The 18,003-nt window shown below is 45.7% G+C and overlaps 1 protein-coding gene across 1 annotated transcript; it reads left to right on the top strand.

Annotated features, from left to right (window-relative positions):
- Positions 1 to 6,390: 6,390 nt before the first annotated feature.
- SPATA31G1 (SPATA31 subfamily G member 1) lies at positions 6,391 to 10,158 on the top strand. Its single transcript, XM_066254343.1, has 3 exons — positions 6,391 to 6,621; positions 6,991 to 7,687; positions 8,135 to 10,158. The coding sequence occupies exons 1-3, from the start codon at positions 6,391 to 6,393 to the stop codon at positions 10,156 to 10,158; spliced, it is 2,952 nt and encodes a 983-aa protein (XP_066110440.1).
- The last annotated feature ends 7,845 nt before the right edge of the window (positions 10,159 to 18,003 follow it).

The raw sequence follows: 18,003 nt of genomic DNA, 5'->3' as shown, positions 1-18,003 counted from the left end.
GGTAATGGCAAGAGAATCTAAAGAAGATAGATCTGCAGGTGGAGGGTTTTCTACACCACGTAGGAAGTATGGCCCCACTAAAATATTTTAAGGGGAGTATCATAGTCATTTTTGTTTTAGATAGATTTTTTTGACAGTATTGCTGGGAAAGGATTTAAGATAGACAAAGCTGGAGGAATGGAGATCAGCTACGAGGCTACTGAACAGTTTACGGGAGAAATAGGAGGGGCTGAACAACCAGGGGTCGCAGTATATATGGAGGAAAGAGACAGATTTGAAAAACAGCAGAAGAAATTAGCAAAAGTTAGTGACTGACTACTTATGGGAAAGATGAAGAAAGAGCAGCGTAGAATGGCTCCTATGTTTCTTGCTTGGGTGATTAGGTGATACTAATTGTTTTGGAGAATACAACAGGAAGGGCAGATTGGAACAAAATAAGAAAATGGCCCAAGTTATGAAGATGTTAGGCCTGGGGTACCTGTGGGAAATGGAGCTTAGAGATGTTTAGCAAACAATTGGAATTCATGAGATAAGTTCATAAAGGCAGTGCTGAAATAACTAACCATATAAGCAACTAACTCACTACTTCAGAGATCCTACTTCAGAAAATAATATAGTCATTAAAAATGATGTTTAGGAAGAGTTTACAATATATAGAAAAAGTTTATGCTCAAATACTAACTGCTTTCCTACCTTACAAAAACCTACATTTATTTAAACAATGTAAAAATATGAATAGCAATGTCTGAAAAGAAATGTATCAAAATGCTATCAAAATTATTTTGAGATTGAAAGTTTATGGGAGTCTTCCTTCTATTTTTTCATATCTTCTAAATTCAATATATAGCCTGACCAGGCCGTGGTGCAGTGGATAGAGCATCGGCCTGGGATGCGGAAGGACCCAGTTTCGAGAACCCGAAGTTGCCAGCTTGAGCACAGACAGGCTCATCTGGCTTGAGCAAAAAGCTCACCAGCTTAGACCCACGGTCTCTGGCTAGAGCAAGGGGTTACTCGGTCTGCTGAAGGCCCGCGGTCAAGGCACATGTGAGAAAGCAATCAATGAACAACTAAGGTGTCCAACGAAAAACTAATGATTGATTCTTCTCATCTCTCTCCGTTTCTGTCTGTCTGTTCTTATCTATCCCTCTCTCTTTCTCTCTCTCCCTGTAAAAAAAAAAAATAATAATAATAATAATAATAAATAAATTCAATATATAATACTTTCATAATAGGAAAACTGTTAAACACACACACACACACAGAGCAATATTTTCTCCTACCTCTGAGACCTTGCTAGAGTTTCTATCAAACACAGGATCTGACACATAGTAGTCCCTCAGTAAATGCACTAAAGCACTAATACCTAAGATTGGAAGACAACTGCCTTGGGTTTTCCTCCCTTCTAGAAGGCTGCGGCCTGTGCCTCACCACTGTCAGCCTCCACAGATGCGATCCAGGTCTGCCTCTGCCCCTCAAGACTCAGCCCGCCTCTGCCCACGGACACTGCCCCAATGGGCCTGGGCCGGCCTCCACTCACCATCCCCACTGGCCTTCCGCAGCCTCACAGTGGGCCTCACCCCTCCTGTGGAAGCTGGCCCCACAGAGAGAGTTTGAGAAACTGATCCCTCCCAGACGGGCGGTTCCGCGAGGTTTCACTGTCCTCTGGCCAGTCCTGACATTTTCAGGACACTGGGCCTATCAGGGGGCACTGGACAAGACCGCACCTAAGTGGCAAGTGGAGGTGGACCGCTGGCCAAGCCCTTAACTCGGCGGCCCTTTGTAGAGGAAAGGGGAGACAAGAGGGGGGCGGAGGAAGGGAAGAAAGAAAGGAAAGGGGAAGAGAAAGCGCAGGGAAAGGGAGAACCGCAGCCGCGCGCGGGCGCTGAGAGGCTCTGCTCCGGGTCCCAGGCGCAGCCGCCCCACCCACAGGCCCGGCCATCCGAGGTGGGTAAGTCCCGCGGCGAGAACGGTCCTGGGGCGTCTGAAAAGTCCCGCCTGAATCTCTGCGGAGCTTAACTACCCACCTCTGGTCCCAAGGAGGCTGACCTCGGCGTCCCGAGGCGATGCCTCCGGAGGTGGCCACTGGGAAGCCTAAGAAGAGTCCTGAGACCCAGCCCCGCAACAGAAATCCCGCCCATTTCATATTCTCCACTCAGAAATCACTGAGCTGTAACCAGATACAGTATACTAGACACCAGATGCTGGAGTTAAAACAGTGTACTAGGTCGACAAGGTCCCACCCAGCCCTCAGATAATTGAGACACAAACTATAATCTAGTGTGGAAAGTGCTAGTGGGGGAGGGGAGGATAAGGGCAGCCGTCCTAGCTTGGGAGGGTGAAGGAGAAGGAAGGCCTCCCGGAGAGACCTTTCACTGGAGCAGGAAGGAAGGAGGTTGAATGCAGCGATTTTTGACCATGGGAAGTTCCCATCTGATGGCTTCTGATTCCTCTGAAAAGTGGAAGTCTGACACATCAGCTGGGGGGGGGGGGGGGGAAGAGAAGTTAGGGAAAGGGAAGAAGCTTTGATTTTTTTAGTAGAAAGGGAAAGTTTTAAAGTAATGAGGTAAGCTCCACAGTCAGTGAACTTTGCCTGTTTTGATCACCAATGTACAGTCCTCCCTTGCCATATCGCAGTTCACTTTTCGCGGTCTCATTGTATCGCAGATTTTAAAATTGTATATATCTAATTTTGTATTGTGGATTTTTCGCTATATCGCAGGATTTTGCAGTATATAGGTATTTTTATATATTTATTATTTTAATTACTTTGCGGTAAAATAAGCCAAATAAGTGTGGAAAAGGTTAGTAACAGTGTGGGAAAGGTTTATGAGTGTGAAGAGGGTTTATAAAGCCTTAAAACATATATAAATAATAAAATAAATATAAAGTCTCTACTTTGGGGATTTTCACCTATTGCAGGGGCGTTCTGGAACCTAATCTCCACAATAGACGAGGGACCACTGTATTCCAAGTAGTACTTAGAACAGTACCTAGCACACAGAAAGCACTTGGTAAATGAAATTCATGAATAAATGCTTTTCAAGTGATGGTGGAGCTGACCATTAGTCATAGACCATGAGTTTATGGTCTCACCAACTTACTCATATGTGTGATTTTATTCCAGAAGACTGAGCCACTTCCTACAGAGCAGGTCTGGCTGAAACAGACAGTAGGGATCTTGCCAGGTGGATATGATGAAAGGAGAATGAATTGAGAAGCGTTTGGGTTGTTGACCATGAAGTCTACCGTGGAGAGGGGGAATGAAGGCATCAGGTTGCTCATGGACAGGGAGAAAGTGGAAGGATCAATGGAATGGATGTCCTGACAAGGTTGAAGAAGTGTCATCTTTAGGACAAATCTGAAAGTTGAAGTGAGAGGGTGGGATATCAGACTGTATTATTTCAGAGGCAAAGCAGTTCCTGATGATGAGGTTACAGTTATGAGCATAACTGGATTGGAGCAGAGGTAAAGGACTTTGAGATGAAAAGATCTAAGAATTGAGAGTCTAGCCTGACCAGGCGGTGGCACAGTGGATAGAGAGTCATACTGGAATGTAGAGGACCCAGGTACGAAACCCAGAGTCGCCACCTTGAGCACGGGCTCACTAGCTTGAGTGCGGGGTTGCTGGCTTGAGCCCAAAGGTTGCTGGCTTGAAGCCCAAGGTCACTGGCTTGAGCAAGGGGTCACTCTGTCTGCTGTAGCCTTCCCCCCCCCATTCAAGGCACATATGAGAAAGCACGAACAACTAAGGTGCTGCAACGAAGAATTGATACTTCTCATCTCTCTCCCTTCCTGTCTGTTTGTCCCTATCTGTCCCTCTCTCTGTCATCAAAAAAAAAAAAAAAAAAGAATTGAAAGTCTAGGTCACTGAATGGTTTATCCACACAGATATTTGGGTCTCCCCATAGATTCCCCCTCTAAGACCTCTCCCCTGGGCCCCATTCCAGACTCTTTCTCAACCTTCAGAGGACCTGTATTCATACTTCAAGATATCCTTAAATCGTAAAAGAGTACTGACATAGCTCTGGGCCAAAAGAACAGAATGGGAAAGTTAGAAAGGGCTATACTGGACATCTATTTTGTTTTATTTATTTATTGATTGATGTATTGATTTATTGATTTGAGAGACAGAGACAGGAAGAGAGAGAGATGAGTAGCATCAACCTATAGTTGCAGCACTTTAGTTGTTCATTGATTGCTTTCTCATACGTGTCTTGACTAGGGAGCCCAGCTGCACAAGCCAACAACCTTGGGCTCAAGACAGCTGTGGGAGACTGCAAAGTGACAAAAGTCCTCACAGTTTAAGGCTTAAGCCAAATGGCTAAGCTCTTCCCCACAACTTCTGATTGCTTGATTAAGTTGGTAAAGGCAATTTACATGCCCTTCCCCCCCCCCATGTTAACTATAATGCTGACGGTTTCTACTCCTCCCATCCCCCATGTCCCTCAATGAGACTGGAGGCAGTTTTGTTTTTACCCTTTGTTTTGTAAAGTTAAGAGGTTATGCATGGTGGGGGGTTTTCTGCACTTGGGAGAATTCTTGGTTTGCCTCAGAAATGTGAGTTTGTATCTGAGCTCTCTTTGCTTTTCTAATGGCTTTGCTTTTCTCTGCTCTATAAAAAATATGTTTTGGGAGTGGAGACTCGCTCTTGCAAGCCATCAGCTTGGCAGTGAGGCCTCCTGATTCCATCTATTTTCTTTCTGTGTTTATTTTCAAAACCTCCGCTGTTACCACTGGAGACCTGCAAAATTACAAGTCGCACTGGTTCGCGACAACAGCGACCATAGGAACACATTGATGACGCCATGCTCAAGTTAACAACCCCACACTCAAGCTGGCGAGCCTGAGTTCAAGCCAGCAACCTTGGAGTGTCAAACCTGGGGTGAGATGAGAAGAGAGGCATTAACTTGTACTGAGAAGGCAGAAATTGAAGAGTTGACATGAAACAGAGTGAAGGTTTTAGGGGGAAAAGGGGCAAATGATGAAAAATGGTAAAGCACATTTATTTGTCATTCTTTTTTTTATTATTCATTTTAGAGAGGAGAGAGAAAGGGAGAGAGAGAGACAGAGAGGGAGAGAGAGAGAGGAGAGAGAGGCAGAGAGAGAAGGTGGGGAGGAGCTGGAAGCATCAACTCCCATATGTGCCTTGACCAGGCAAGCCCAGGGTTTCGAACCGGCGACCTCAGCATTTCCAGGTTGACACTTTATCCACTGCACCACCACAGGTCAGGCTATTTGTCATTCTTAACATGAATGTTTACCAAAAATATCACAGGCAACCTAAAGTCAAATAAGACAGTTCTCAGCTGACATGAGATTTAAAAAAGGGAGAGAGAGAAAGAGAGGAAGCAGACTCCATCTGTTAAAGGTGGACTGAGGTTTATAATCAGGAACCATACAAGAAATATTTTGTGTGACCTGTGGTGGCACAGTGGATCAAATGTCGACCTGGAATGCTGAGGTCTCTGGTTCAAAACCCTGGGCTTGCTGGGTCAAGGCACATACGAGAAGCAACTATGAGCTGATGCTTCTCACTCCCCTCCCCCATTCACCCCCATCTCTGTCTCTCCTCTCTCTAAAAATCAATAAATAAATCTTTTAAAAAAAATTTTTTTTAAATGTTTAATATAGCGTATACACTATTCTAAGTATATAAATGTATTCATTTAATTCTCAAAAAACTCTATGTGGTAATAATTTTATCTCCATTTTACAGGTGAATAAAGGAAACACTATCCTGACCAGGCAATGGCGCAGTGGATAGAGTGTCGGACTGGGATGCAGAGGACTCAGGTTCAAAACCCCAAGGTCGCCGGCTTGAGCGCAGGCTCATCTGGTTTGAGCAAGGTTTACCAGCTTGAGCTCAAGGTCACTGGCTTGAGCAAGGAATCACTTGATCTTCTCTAACCCCCTGGTCAAGGCACGTATGAGAAAGCAATCAGTGAACAATTGAGGTGCCTCAAAAAAGAATTGATGCTTCTCATCTCTCTCCCTTCCTGTCTGTGCCTATCTGTCCCTCTCTGTCTCTTTCACGCATACACACACACACACACACACACACACAGCCCACAAAAAAATGAGGCACTATAAGATTAAGCTTGACTGAGATTTCACAGGTAGGAAGTAGCAAATTTAGGATTTGAATGAAGCAGTTTTGATGCTAGAACCCATGTCCTTACCCCCACAATGCCTGAAGTGTAATTCTGACCTAGGTAATCAAGACAAAAGGGGATCATGCAGGTTTCACTGTATGAAGTATGAATTGTCTTGTGGAGACAACTTTTTGACCCTAAATTCAGGGAGAAGGCTGTTAGGCATGTGGGGGATGGGAGTTCTATGTTCTGTGATACAATGATGACATCAGGATCAACTGTCACTAGGCTGAGGAAAATGGACTGGCTGCTAGACGGCCTTTTTGAGGCTAAGGAGGACACAGGGCTTCTCTGGGGCCAGCTGACCCATGCCCTGGCCTGCAAACACTGTGGCAGCAGCTGCCTCCAGAGTACAGGGAATATAGTGACACTACTCCTGTTCATGGTTTGGCAGGTCCGGAGGTGGTGGCAGCTTGGGAGCTGGCGACATCTCCAGCCCTGGTACTCTGGGGACATAATGCAAGGCAAGGTGAGTGACATAGATGTGCAGAGGGCTAATGTTGACATAACATGTGAATTTTGGTGAGGAATCATTGACATGAATGCAACCCCAAGTGACTATAAGCCTTAAATATGAGGCTGGGTAGCTGACCATTGACATTTGATTTGAAGCCAGATGAATGATATCTTACTCCAGATGTAGAATTATGCAAGGAATGCTGACCTCCACATGTGGGCTGGGTAATGGCCATTAACATTGGATGGGTAAGTGATTGTTGACCACAGATATGGGGCCAGCAGAGTAACTGTTTACCCTGGATGTAGAATAGAGACAGAGCTTCATGACATACCTTGTGTCTCTGAAAGGGCTATGATAGTATCTTTCTCCATTCCCCAGAGCCTACCACTTATGTACTGCGTGGCATTCCTTGGTCATCTGTGGAGGCAGAAGTCAGAGAAAGAGGAAGAGGAAGAGGAGGGGGAAGAAGAGGAGAATGAAGAGACAATATCTTTGGATTCATTGAAGCCACATTCTCTTCCCAAAGAAGCTTCTGTTGGAGAGCAAACCACCACAGCCCCATCCCAACCACCCTGTGATTCTGAGAGCTTCAACAAGGCCACAGAGACACCAGAGCTAGTGCTCAAGCAGAACCTAAACCCTTCCAGATCATTCCCTACCTTTCAGATCCTGACCAACCTGCCTGCAAGGCAAAAGACAGCACCAGGGAGTTACCTACAGCAGAGAAAAAGCCAGCTCTTCTGGGGACTACCTTCTCTGCATAGTGAGTCCTTGGATGCCATTATCCTGAACTCCGGTGGCCCCTCTTCCCTGAAGTTATTTGTTGGTACTTCTGTATGCTTCAACAAGCTTTCCTTCCTGCATAGGTCCAACCTGCTGTCTCCTCAGAATTGCTCCCCAACCCAGTTTCCTACCCGTAAAGCCCATACTATGAAAGGTATGACAGAGATAGCCCCCAATCCTCAGCAATTACCCCCTCCATCTTCCCCTTCTGTCCCATCACTACCCCTCCTTCTTAAATCCTTTCCCACAGACCACAAAGGAGTCTATTCTGATGTTCAGGCACATACACAGTGGCTTCTGTGGCAGAGAGTGGCCCCTTGGATAGCTGAGGATCAAGCCCTGCACCTACAGCATGAACTCCAAAGAACCAAGCCCTCCAAGTTTTCCCCTTTCCCCGAGGTCTGGTGGGGGATGCCATGGGATCCTGGCCTCCCACAACACATTCCAGACTCACTCTCTGCCTCCCTGCTGTATCACTCTAACCTTCCGGGAGTCCTGACTAGGTTTGAGTCCCCATGGAGGACCATGGTGCAAAATGAGGACTCCAAAGCCTCTGAGCCAGCAATGCCAGTTCCCAGCCTAACCCCAGCCGCTCCACCAGAACTCCAGGGAATCAGCTCTATAGGAGGCCTGTATAGATCTGAGGACCGCTGGAAAACCACAAGCCAAAGAGAGAATCCTCAGATTTCTGAGCCTCCAATCCTGGCGCCTTGCCAATCTGTAGCCCCTATAACAAAGCCTCAAGGAACTAGACCTTTGGGAATTCCACCCGGATGTGAGACTCAGTGGAGAATCACAGGACATAAAAGGAGTCCCCAAGCCTCTCAACCCCCAATTCCAGCCCCTTACCAACCCCAAGATTCTCTGTCAGAACCCCAGAAAATCAACTCTGAAGGAGGACCTTCTACACCTAAGGAGTTCTTGGGGACCACGGGGCACAGACAGAAGCCTCAGGCCTCTGGGTCTTCAGTGCCAGCTACCTGTCCTCCCTCAGACCCCCTGCCAGAACTCCAGAGAGGCAGTCCCCTGAGAGATCCATCTGGATATGAGCCCCATTGGGGATGCAGAGAAAATTCAGGAAACCTACAGGCCTTTGAGCTCCCAGCCTTGGACCTCAACCCAGGGTTCTATGGAACCAGCCCTGCCAATGTCCCAGCAGGATCTGAGACTCTACGGAAAGGCACACAAAACAGGAAAAATCTTTGGGTCTCTGCAGATTCAGTTTCATCTCCCAGCCTTCCCTCAGCTTGTCTGCTAGAGTCTCTAGGAATGGCCCCCCGGGGAGTCCCGTCTAAGTCCAAGGCTTTGTGGGAGACCACAGGGCAGATAGAGAATCTCTGGCCCTCGGAGTCTACAGCCCCTGTTGGTGGAAACATGAAGCAGAAAGAAATCTGTTATAGTCCTGTGTCCCCATTCTGGGGCCCCAGCCCGCCTCCAAACTCCATGTCAAAGTCTCACTTAAATGAGCCTTTTGGAGACCAAAGCAACTGTAAGCCCGAGGGGGAAGCAGTAGAGCTGAGAGAGAACAGCTGGACCACTGAGCTCCCAGCCGCAACTCCCAACACACACTCTACTCCTCTACCAGATCCACACATTGACCTTGAGTTTGTGTGGAAGAATGTGCAACAAAGAGAGATCCCCCAGGGCCCCAGTCCTCTAGCAGTGGACCACCTGCAGCCAATACCCTGGGCTCCCCCACTAGCTGAAGCTCTGAAGACTGAGTCCAACCAGCCTGGCCTACCTAGGGAAGAGCTGTTCCCAGGAGCTAAGGCAGAGATCCCACCCTCCCAGAGAGAAGCTGTCCCAGAGGTATCCACCCACTCTGGGATCCAGGCCTGGCACTGGAGTAGAGAATTAGAACTCAACCTGAAGAAACTGCAGCCAAGTCCTGCTTCCAGATACCCTGGCCCAAGTCAACCATTTGGCAGTTCCCCTGCCCTGAGCTCCACAACTCCAGGCACTTGGAGACTCTCTTTCTGCCCTTCACAGCAGTCTCATTCCTGGAATCTGTGCCCCCACTCTTCAAGCTGTCATACCCCCAAAGTTGACAGCACAGAAACTCAGCCTGTCCAGGTCTCCCACTGTTATCACTCCCTCTCCTCTTCCTATCCACAGCCACAAGGGTCTGGTAGGGCAGAACATAGTTCTCAGAGAGAGGAAAGAATGAAGGCAAAGATGATGGCCCAGGTTTCACTTCAGAGATCATGTATTCACATGAAGGCTGATGAGAGCTTCCCAGACTTGAAAGAGCCCTCAAACCCTGAGATTCCAGCTTCAGGTAAGAGACTGGACAAGGCTTCAACTTTACCGTCAGCTAAAAAGAGAGAAAACCCCAGGAAACCCAAAGCAGGAGACCACAGAGGAGGGGATGCAAGTTTGGGGTCATTCACAGTTACAGGAAAGAGTCACCCAGCGCAGGCTGGAAGGTTAGTGGAGGCTCCTGTAAGCCTTTCCCAAAGGTCTCAGCACAGGAGCCAGAGCTCTCTACACAGTGCTCTCCACCAGCAGCTTCGCTTCAAGGCTACAGGTCCTCAAAATCAGCGAGGAGCAGGACTGAGAGCTGGTGATACCCTGGTTCCTCGGCACTGTAAACACTGCACTTTGGCCCACATGGAGAAGCCTCTCTCTTCCCCCACACCGCCGGCTCCCCTTACCAGGGTTCTCCAAAAGGTGTTAGCCAAGATTATCGGTACCCATGGACCCCTGCCCACCAAATCCAGTCAGAATGAGAAAAAGCCGGTATTACTGGTGCCTAAGGGCTAGGGAGACAAGCAGAGGAAGTTTTAATAAACTAGCTGAACTAGACAGATCTTAGCTTATGTCTTCTTTGGAGTCTGGGGTACTGGGAATGTCAGTTCCCTATTAACTTCTGCAGCAGCTGTATTCCCTCAGAGTTAGCTCCCCAGAGAGCTCAGGATTCTGCAAGTTTAACTTTCCTTTCAAGCCCTTCATAGATGATCAATCTGGGATCCACACTTCCCTAATCTACAGGGTGAGGCTGAAAGGGCAGGGGAGCACCATCCAGTGCTGCCCTTGAAAAAAACTTCACAGCAAGTGAACGGAAGAAAAATATATCTATTCACATGAGCACAACTGGTCTGTATCTCAGCAGACTCAAGGAATACCTGGCTATAGCCTGTTCCCTTCTTCACCCACTTGACCCACAAGTTATCCACATATCTTTCCAATCATTTCTTCTCAGCCTCTGATCTTTTCACTCTTTGGGTCAGCTCAACAACCATTCATTCCCAAAGGTACAAAAACCTTTTCATGTTTAATGGTCATCTGGATTTCTTCTAGAATTGCATGTTCATATCCTTTACCCATTTTTCTACTGCACTGTTTGTTGGATGTTATATTGGTTTTCTATTGCTGTCATAACAAATTTTACTACAAAACAACACAAATTTGTCAGAAAAATAAAGAAGTTGACAGGGCTGCATTCCTCTCTGTAGGCACAGGGTATGATTCATTCCTTGTCTTTCCTGGGTTCTAGGGGCTGCCCACACTCCTTGGCTACTGGCCTTCTTTCTCTATCTTCAAGCTAGCAAACGCAAGTTCTCGTATCACATCACTCTACAGTGTGTCCATAAAGTCATGGTGCACTTTTGACCAGTCACAGGAAAGCAACAAAAGACGATAGAAATGTGAAATCTGCACCAAATAAAAGGAAAACCCTCCCAGTTTCTGTAGGATGATGTGGCAGCATGTGCGCATGCGCAGATGATCACGTAACACCGTGTATACAGCAGAGCAGCCCACGGCCATGCCAATCGAGATGTGGACGATACAGAGGAAAGTTCAGTGTGTTCTGTGGCTCGCTAAATCCAAATCCGTGACCAAAGTGCAGCGTGAATATCGGCACGTTTATAACGAAGCGCCATCACACAGGAATAACATTACTCGATGGGATAAGCAGTTGAAGGAAACCAGCAGTTTGGAGGAGAAACCCAGTTCTGGTAGGCCATCAGTCAGTGACGAGTCTGTAGAGGCTATACGGGATAGCTACCTAAGGAGCTCTAAAAAATCTATGCATGAGCCCACATCAAACTGCACTGAATAGGTATGAAACTGGGAGAGTTTTCCTTTTATTTGGTGCAGATTTCACATTTCTGTCGTCTTTTGTTGCTTTCCTGTGACCGGTCAAAAGTGCACCATGACTTTACAAACACACTGTACTTTCTACTGCTTCCCTCTTCCACTTTTTTTTTTTTCTTCTACAGTGACAGAGAGTCAGAAAGAGGGATAGATAGGGACAGACAGACAGGAACGGAGAGAGATGAGAAGCATCAATCATCAGTTTCTGTTGCAGCACCTTAGTTGTTCATTGATTGCTTTCTTTTTTTTTTCAATAAATAAATTTTTATTTAAATGGGGTGACATCAATAAATCAGGGTATATATATTCAAAGAAAACATTTCCAGGTTATTTTGTCATTTAGTTCTGTTGCATACCCATCACCCAAAGAGAGATCATCCTCCGTCACCCTCTATCCTGTTTTCTTTGTACCCCTCCCCCTCCCCCCCTCCCTCCTTCCCTCCTCCCACCCCCCGTAACCACCACATTCCTGTCCATGTCTCTTAGTCTCACTTTTATGTCCCACCAATGTATGGAATCCTGCAGTTCTTGTTTTTTTCTGATTCGCTTATTTCACTCCGCATAATGTTATCAAGATTCCACCAATCTGCTGTAAGTGATCCGATGTCATCATTTCTTCTAGCTGAATAGTATACCATGGTGTATATGTGCCCCATCTTCTTTATCCAGCCTTCTTTTTTTTTTTTTTTTACAGTGATTAAAAGCCTTTAAGCAAACTCTTGGCCAATACAGCAAGAATCCATAAAAGAGTAGTGTCCTTAACATGTTCACCAAGTCCAAGTTGGCCCCATCACCATGCCAAATCCCTGAAAAATGCAACCCAACCACAGTTCAGTCTGTTAGGATCTGTCACAGGGAGCAGGAGTCCAGGAAAAGTCCACATCCAGGAAAAGTCCGCATGGCACTGGAATTGTCACCATTCTATACTTTGCAGCTCATGTCCAAGTCCCAGTGACCGCTGCTTCTAGCTGGTAATGATTCAGGTAGACTGGAGAAGCCATTTGCAGCATGCGTGGATATGGAGCTTCTGTTCTCCTCTGCCTGGAGAGATGAGACTAGGTAGCTTTTCCCTGGAGCTCTGCGACTGTGGCATGGTAAAGAGAACCTTGGGATACACTAAGTTCCCGCCACGCGAGTCTCTCCCTGTTGCCGTTCACTCCGGGGAGCTGGGCAGCCCTCTCCGTGTTTCCGCTTTTCCTACCAGTCTCGGTGTGGCTTCTTCAGTGTTCCTTGGTTGAAGAGTCCTCTTAGTTTAGTCCAAAGTTGGTTTTTCCAGATGATAGTTCTTAAAATTAGTTTGTATTCCACTTTGGTTCTGGGAGGTAGATGTTGGTACGTCCGCCTACTCCAGCGCCATCTTGTCTTCCTCATTGATTGCTTTCTCATATGTGCCTTGACCGTGGGCCTTCAGCAGACCAAGTAACCCCTTGCTCAAGCCAGTGACCTTGGGTCCAAACTGGTGAAGCTGTGCTGAAACCAGATGAGCCCACGCTCAAGCTGGCGACCTTGGGGGTCTCGAACCTGGGTCCTCTGCATCCCAGTCTGGCGCTCTATCCACTGCACCACCACCCAGTCAGGCTGTCTTTTCCACTTTTAAGGACACTTGTAAATACATTGGGCTCACCTGAATAATCCAAGATACTATTCCTATCTTAAAGTCCATTGGTTAACAACTTTAATTCCACTTATAGCCTTAATTCCCTTTTCCATGTAAAATAACATTTACAGGTTCCAGGGATTAGGACATGGACATATTGGGGGAGCCATTACTCTGCCTAACATAGGTATTAACATGCTATGTATGTTACAGGTATTTTCTCCCAATCTATGGCTTATTTTCTAATTTTGTTTAAGGTAATTTTTACTGTACCAAAGTTTAACTTTTTTTTTTTTTTTTTTTACAGAGTCAGAGAGAGGGATAGACAGGGACGGAGAGATGAGAAGCATCAATCATTAGTTTTTTGTTGTGCATTGCAACCTTAGTTGTTCATTGATTGCTTTCTCATATGTGCCTTGACAGTGGGCCTTCGGCAGACCAATTAACCCCTTGCTCAAGCCAGAGATCTCTGGTCCAAGCTGGTGAGCTTTTGCTCAAACCAGATGAGCCCGCAATCAAGCTGGCAACTTCAGGGTCTCGAACCTGGGTCTTCCGCATCCCAGTCTGACGCTCTATCCACTGTGCCACCACCTGGTCAGGCCCAAAGTTTAACACTTTTATGTAACCAAATCTACCAACATTTTCCTTCATAGCTTGTAAAGTATTTTATTCTGGCACTTTTGTAGTTTTTTTTTATTATTATTTAGACATTTAATTTTAACGGGGTGACATTGATCAATTAGAGTACATAGATTCAGAGAAAACATCTCCAGGTTATTTTGGCATTTGATTATGTTGTATACCCATCGCCCAAAGTCAAATTGTCTTCCATCACCTTCTATTTGGTTTTCTTTGTGCTCCTCCCCTCCCCCACCCCCTCTTTCTCCTCCCTTCCCCTCTCCCTGGTAACCACCTCACTCTTGTCCATGTCCATGAGTCTCAATTTTGTGTCCCATCTATATATGAAATCATACAGTTCTTAGTTTTTTCTGATTTATTTCACTCAGTATAATGTTATCAAGGTCCATCCATGTTGTTGTAAATGACCCGATGTCATCATTTCTTATGGCTGAGTAGTATTCCATAGTATATATGTGTGTGTATATGTATGTGTGTGTGTATATATATATATATATATACACACACACATCTTCTTTATCCAGTCTTCTATTGAAGGGCTTTTTGGTTGTTTCCATGTCTTGGCCCCTGTGAACAATGCTGCAATGAACATGGGGCTGCATGTGTCTTTACATACCAATGATTTTGAGTTTTGGGGGTATATACCCAGTAGAGGGATTGCTAGGTCATATGGTAGTTCTATTTTTAATTTTTTGAGGAACCACCATACTTTCTTCCATAATGGTTGTAATGTAAAGCGGCACTTTTATAGTTTTATACATTCATGTTTAGATTAACACAATTTTTGAGTATAGTGTGTGAAAATCTAACTCCCCTCCCCCCCAAAAGATGTCGTTTTACCAGTACCATTAAAGTATAGAATGTCTTAAACCCATTCCATTAAGTGCCATATTTCAAAACATGGGTAAGCTTTTAAGCAACTTTAGGCTTTAGCTCCACATATCCAACAGCCTATTAGACATCATTTCACGTTCAACTTGTCTAAAACTTACTCATTTTACCTGTAACCTTTACCTCCAATGTGCCAATTCCTATTGAAGGGTACCACATCTACCCCAGTACCAAAGTCAGAAGCCTGTCATCCCCAACTCCTCCCTTCCTCTCACTCCCCACCCTAATTCATCATCAAATGCTACTAGTTATACCTATAGTGTGTATTTCAAACCCATTTTTTACCTCCACCTTCATCACTGTCAGTTCAGTAATCATTTCTCACCAAATTAAGCAGCTCATTCCTTCTAATCCATCCTCCAAATAGCAATAATTCTCTGGAGGTCAACTGACCCAAACTCTTAAACAAATGTCATAAAAGTTTGAGTACAATAAAGTTTTTTAAATTACATAAACACATAGAGAGAAAAATACTAAGGAAAAAAGTTTGAGTAAAGAAACATAACAGATGCAACCTGTGGTCCTAGACTGGAAATTGGCTTGGTCAAAATAGTTGTGTTGTGAATGACTTATTTGGGACACTTGGGAAACTGTGACTATGACACGAGGTTTAAATAAAAACTTAAAGAAAGGCAAAGGTGGATATTAATGTTAAAAAGTTATAAAGCACCCATGACTGGTTTGCTCAGTGGATAGAGCATCAACCCAGCATATGGACATTCTGGGTTCAATTCCCAGTCAAGGTACACAAGAGAAGCAACCGTCTCTCTCTCCCTTCCTTAACCCCTCCCGCAGCCAGTGGTTAGATTGGTTCAAGTGTCAGCCCTCGGCACTGAGGATAGTTTGGAGAGCATGCAGCAGCCTCAGGCACTAAAAATAGCTTGGTTGATTTAAGCATCAGCCCCAGACGGGGTTGCCAGGTGGATCCCAGTTGGGGCACATGGGAATGTCTCATTATCTCCCCTCCTCTCACTTAAAAAAGTTACACCTGACCTGTGATGGCACAGTGGATAAAGTATTGATCTGGAATGCTGAGATTGCTGGTTTGAAATCCCTGGCTTGACTGGTCAAGGCACATATGGGAGTTGATGCTTCCTGCTCCTCCCCCACTTCTGTCTCTCTCTCCCCCCTCTCTAAAATGATTTTTTTTTAAGTTATAAAGCAGGATGATCTCATTTTGATTTAAAATACATGTACACACAGAAAGACTCAGAAACATGAACAAAGTTAAGATGGCAATCCCTGGTTATTGGTAATATTTTTAAATTTTTGTTTATATTTTTCTAAATTTCTATAATGTACATTACTGCGTCCATAAAAATAAAAGGTTATTTTTGGCCCTGGCCAGTTGGCTCAGTGTTAAGTAACGGCTCAGTATGTGGACAACCTGGGTTCAATTCCCAGTCAGAATGCATGCAGGAGTCTGTCTCCTCTCACTTGAAAAAGAAAAATGCTGAGGTTGCGGGTTTGAAACCCTGGGCTTGCCAGGTGAAGGCACATGCAAGAAGCAACTACTATGAGTTGATGCTTCCAGCTCCTCCCCACTGACTTTCTTTCTCTCTAAAATCAATAATCTTCTAAAAATAAGAAATAAAAATTTTAAGTGAATTGCCTATGCTATACAACTTGGTAGTTAGGTAAATATTTTCTTACCTCTGAGCTTTCTGCTAATTGCTCTCCTACACTTCTCCATGTCAGGTCTCCCACCTTCAATGTCCAGCTTTAACTACTTCCAGAGCCTTCTAATTCTTTCTGTGTGGTTTACCCCTTCTTGCAGGCTCCTAACAATTTGTTCCTTGTTGATAGCACATTTCCTGAACATGTGACAATTAAGCCCTTCAAAGAAAGTAAGATTCGCCCTGGCCGGTTGGCTCAGCGGTTAAGCGTCGGCCTGGCATGCGGAGGACCCGGGTTCGATTCCCGGCCAGGGCACATAGGAGAAGCGCCCATTTGCTTCTCCACCCCCCCTTCCTCTCTGTCTCTCTCTTCCCCTCCCGCAGCCAAGGCTCCATTGGAGCAAAGATGGCCCGGGCGCTGGGGATGGCTCCTTGGCCTCTGCCCCAGGCGCTGGAGTGGCTCTGGCCACGGCAGAGCGACGCCCTGGAGGGGCAGAGCATCGCCCCCTGGTGGGCAGAGCGTTGCCCCTGGTGGGCGTGCCGGGTGGATCCTGGTCGGGCGCATGCGGGAGTCTGTCTGACTGTCTCTTCCCGTTTCCAGCTTCAGAAAAATACAAAAAAAAAAAAAAAAAGTAAGATTCTATGAGGTCAAGTCCACATTCCCAACTCAGTGCTCTTTCCATTTAAAAATATTCCCCCTTAAAAAAAAAACCAAAACAGTAAGAAAATACATGTACTTCTGCCATCTCTCACTAATATCAGATTCTATTTGTTATTTATAGCCCAAACCTGAGGGTCTGAGTCCAAAACTCACCACCTGCTGACTAAAGGTGGAACTGAAGGTACTCTCCTTCTCCCTACCTTTCTCCCCCTACACATCAGCACACCCTAGTCTCCAAGACAATGCATGAATTTCTGCTTGACACCAGGTCGTTTAATAAATCTATGCATCTCTGGATAGCTTTAGAAAAGTCCAAGTCTTTGTAAGGACTCAGTAGGTTGTAGAGCTGGCAAGAGTAACAAGCCATTTAATGTTTGCCACAGTTCACTCAAAGTAATGATTGGCAGGCCAAATTTATGACTGGTGGAACAATGTTCCTCATGGGCACTGTGTGACTACTAGACTCTCTAGGCAATCTGTAGGATCAATATCTTGGATCCAAATGTATCTCAAGATGTTAAGACTTCTAGTTCCACCTGTGGCATACTATTAGTCCTCTATGATCTATTTTATGCCATATTCAGTTAAAAGTCCATCTTTTTTTTTTTTTTTAGAGACAGAGTCAGAGAGAGGGATAGGGACAGACAGAAACGAAGAGAGATGGGAAGCATCAATCATCAGTTTTTCGTTGCAACACCTTAGTTGTTTATTGATTGCTTTCTGGTATGTGCCTTGACCGTGGGCCTTCAGCAGACCGAGTAACCCCTTGCTCAATCCAGCGACCTTGGGTCCCAGCTGGTGAGCTTTGCTAGAACCAGATGAGCCCGTGCTCAAGCTGGCGACCTCGGGGTCTTGAACCTGGGTCCTCCGCATCCCAGTCCAATGCTCTATCCACTGTGCCACTGCCTGGTCAGGCAAAAAATCCATCTTTTAATCACAGCACAGACCCTATGATTAGCTGCAGTTAACCCGGTCCAGCCTTACCAGGTGGTGGTGCAGTGGATAGAGTGTTGGACTGGGATGCAGAGGACCCAGGTTCAAAACCCTGAGATCACCAGCTTGAGTGTGGGCTCATCTGACTTGAGCAAGGGTCACCAGCTTGAGCC

The sequence above is a fragment of the Saccopteryx bilineata genome, chromosome 2, assembly GCF_036850765.1.
Source record: "Saccopteryx bilineata isolate mSacBil1 chromosome 2, mSacBil1_pri_phased_curated, whole genome shotgun sequence".
Classification (NCBI taxonomy): domain Eukaryota; kingdom Metazoa; phylum Chordata; class Mammalia; order Chiroptera; family Emballonuridae; genus Saccopteryx; species Saccopteryx bilineata.
This window is presented reverse-complemented; position numbering and strand designations above follow the sequence as displayed.

Coding starts and splice junctions, on each gene's coding strand:
- SPATA31G1 (XM_066254343.1), top strand. CDS start 6,391: ATGGACTGGCTGCTAGACGGCCTTTTTGAGGCTAAGGAGGACACAGGG. Junction 6,622..6,990: donor GGGACATAATGCAAGGCAAG/GTGAGTGACATA, acceptor TCCATTCCCCAG/AGCCTACCACTTATGTACTG. Junction 7,688..8,134: donor TGTTCAGGCACATACACAGT/GGCTTCTGTGGC, acceptor CTATAACAAAGC/CTCAAGGAACTAGACCTTTG.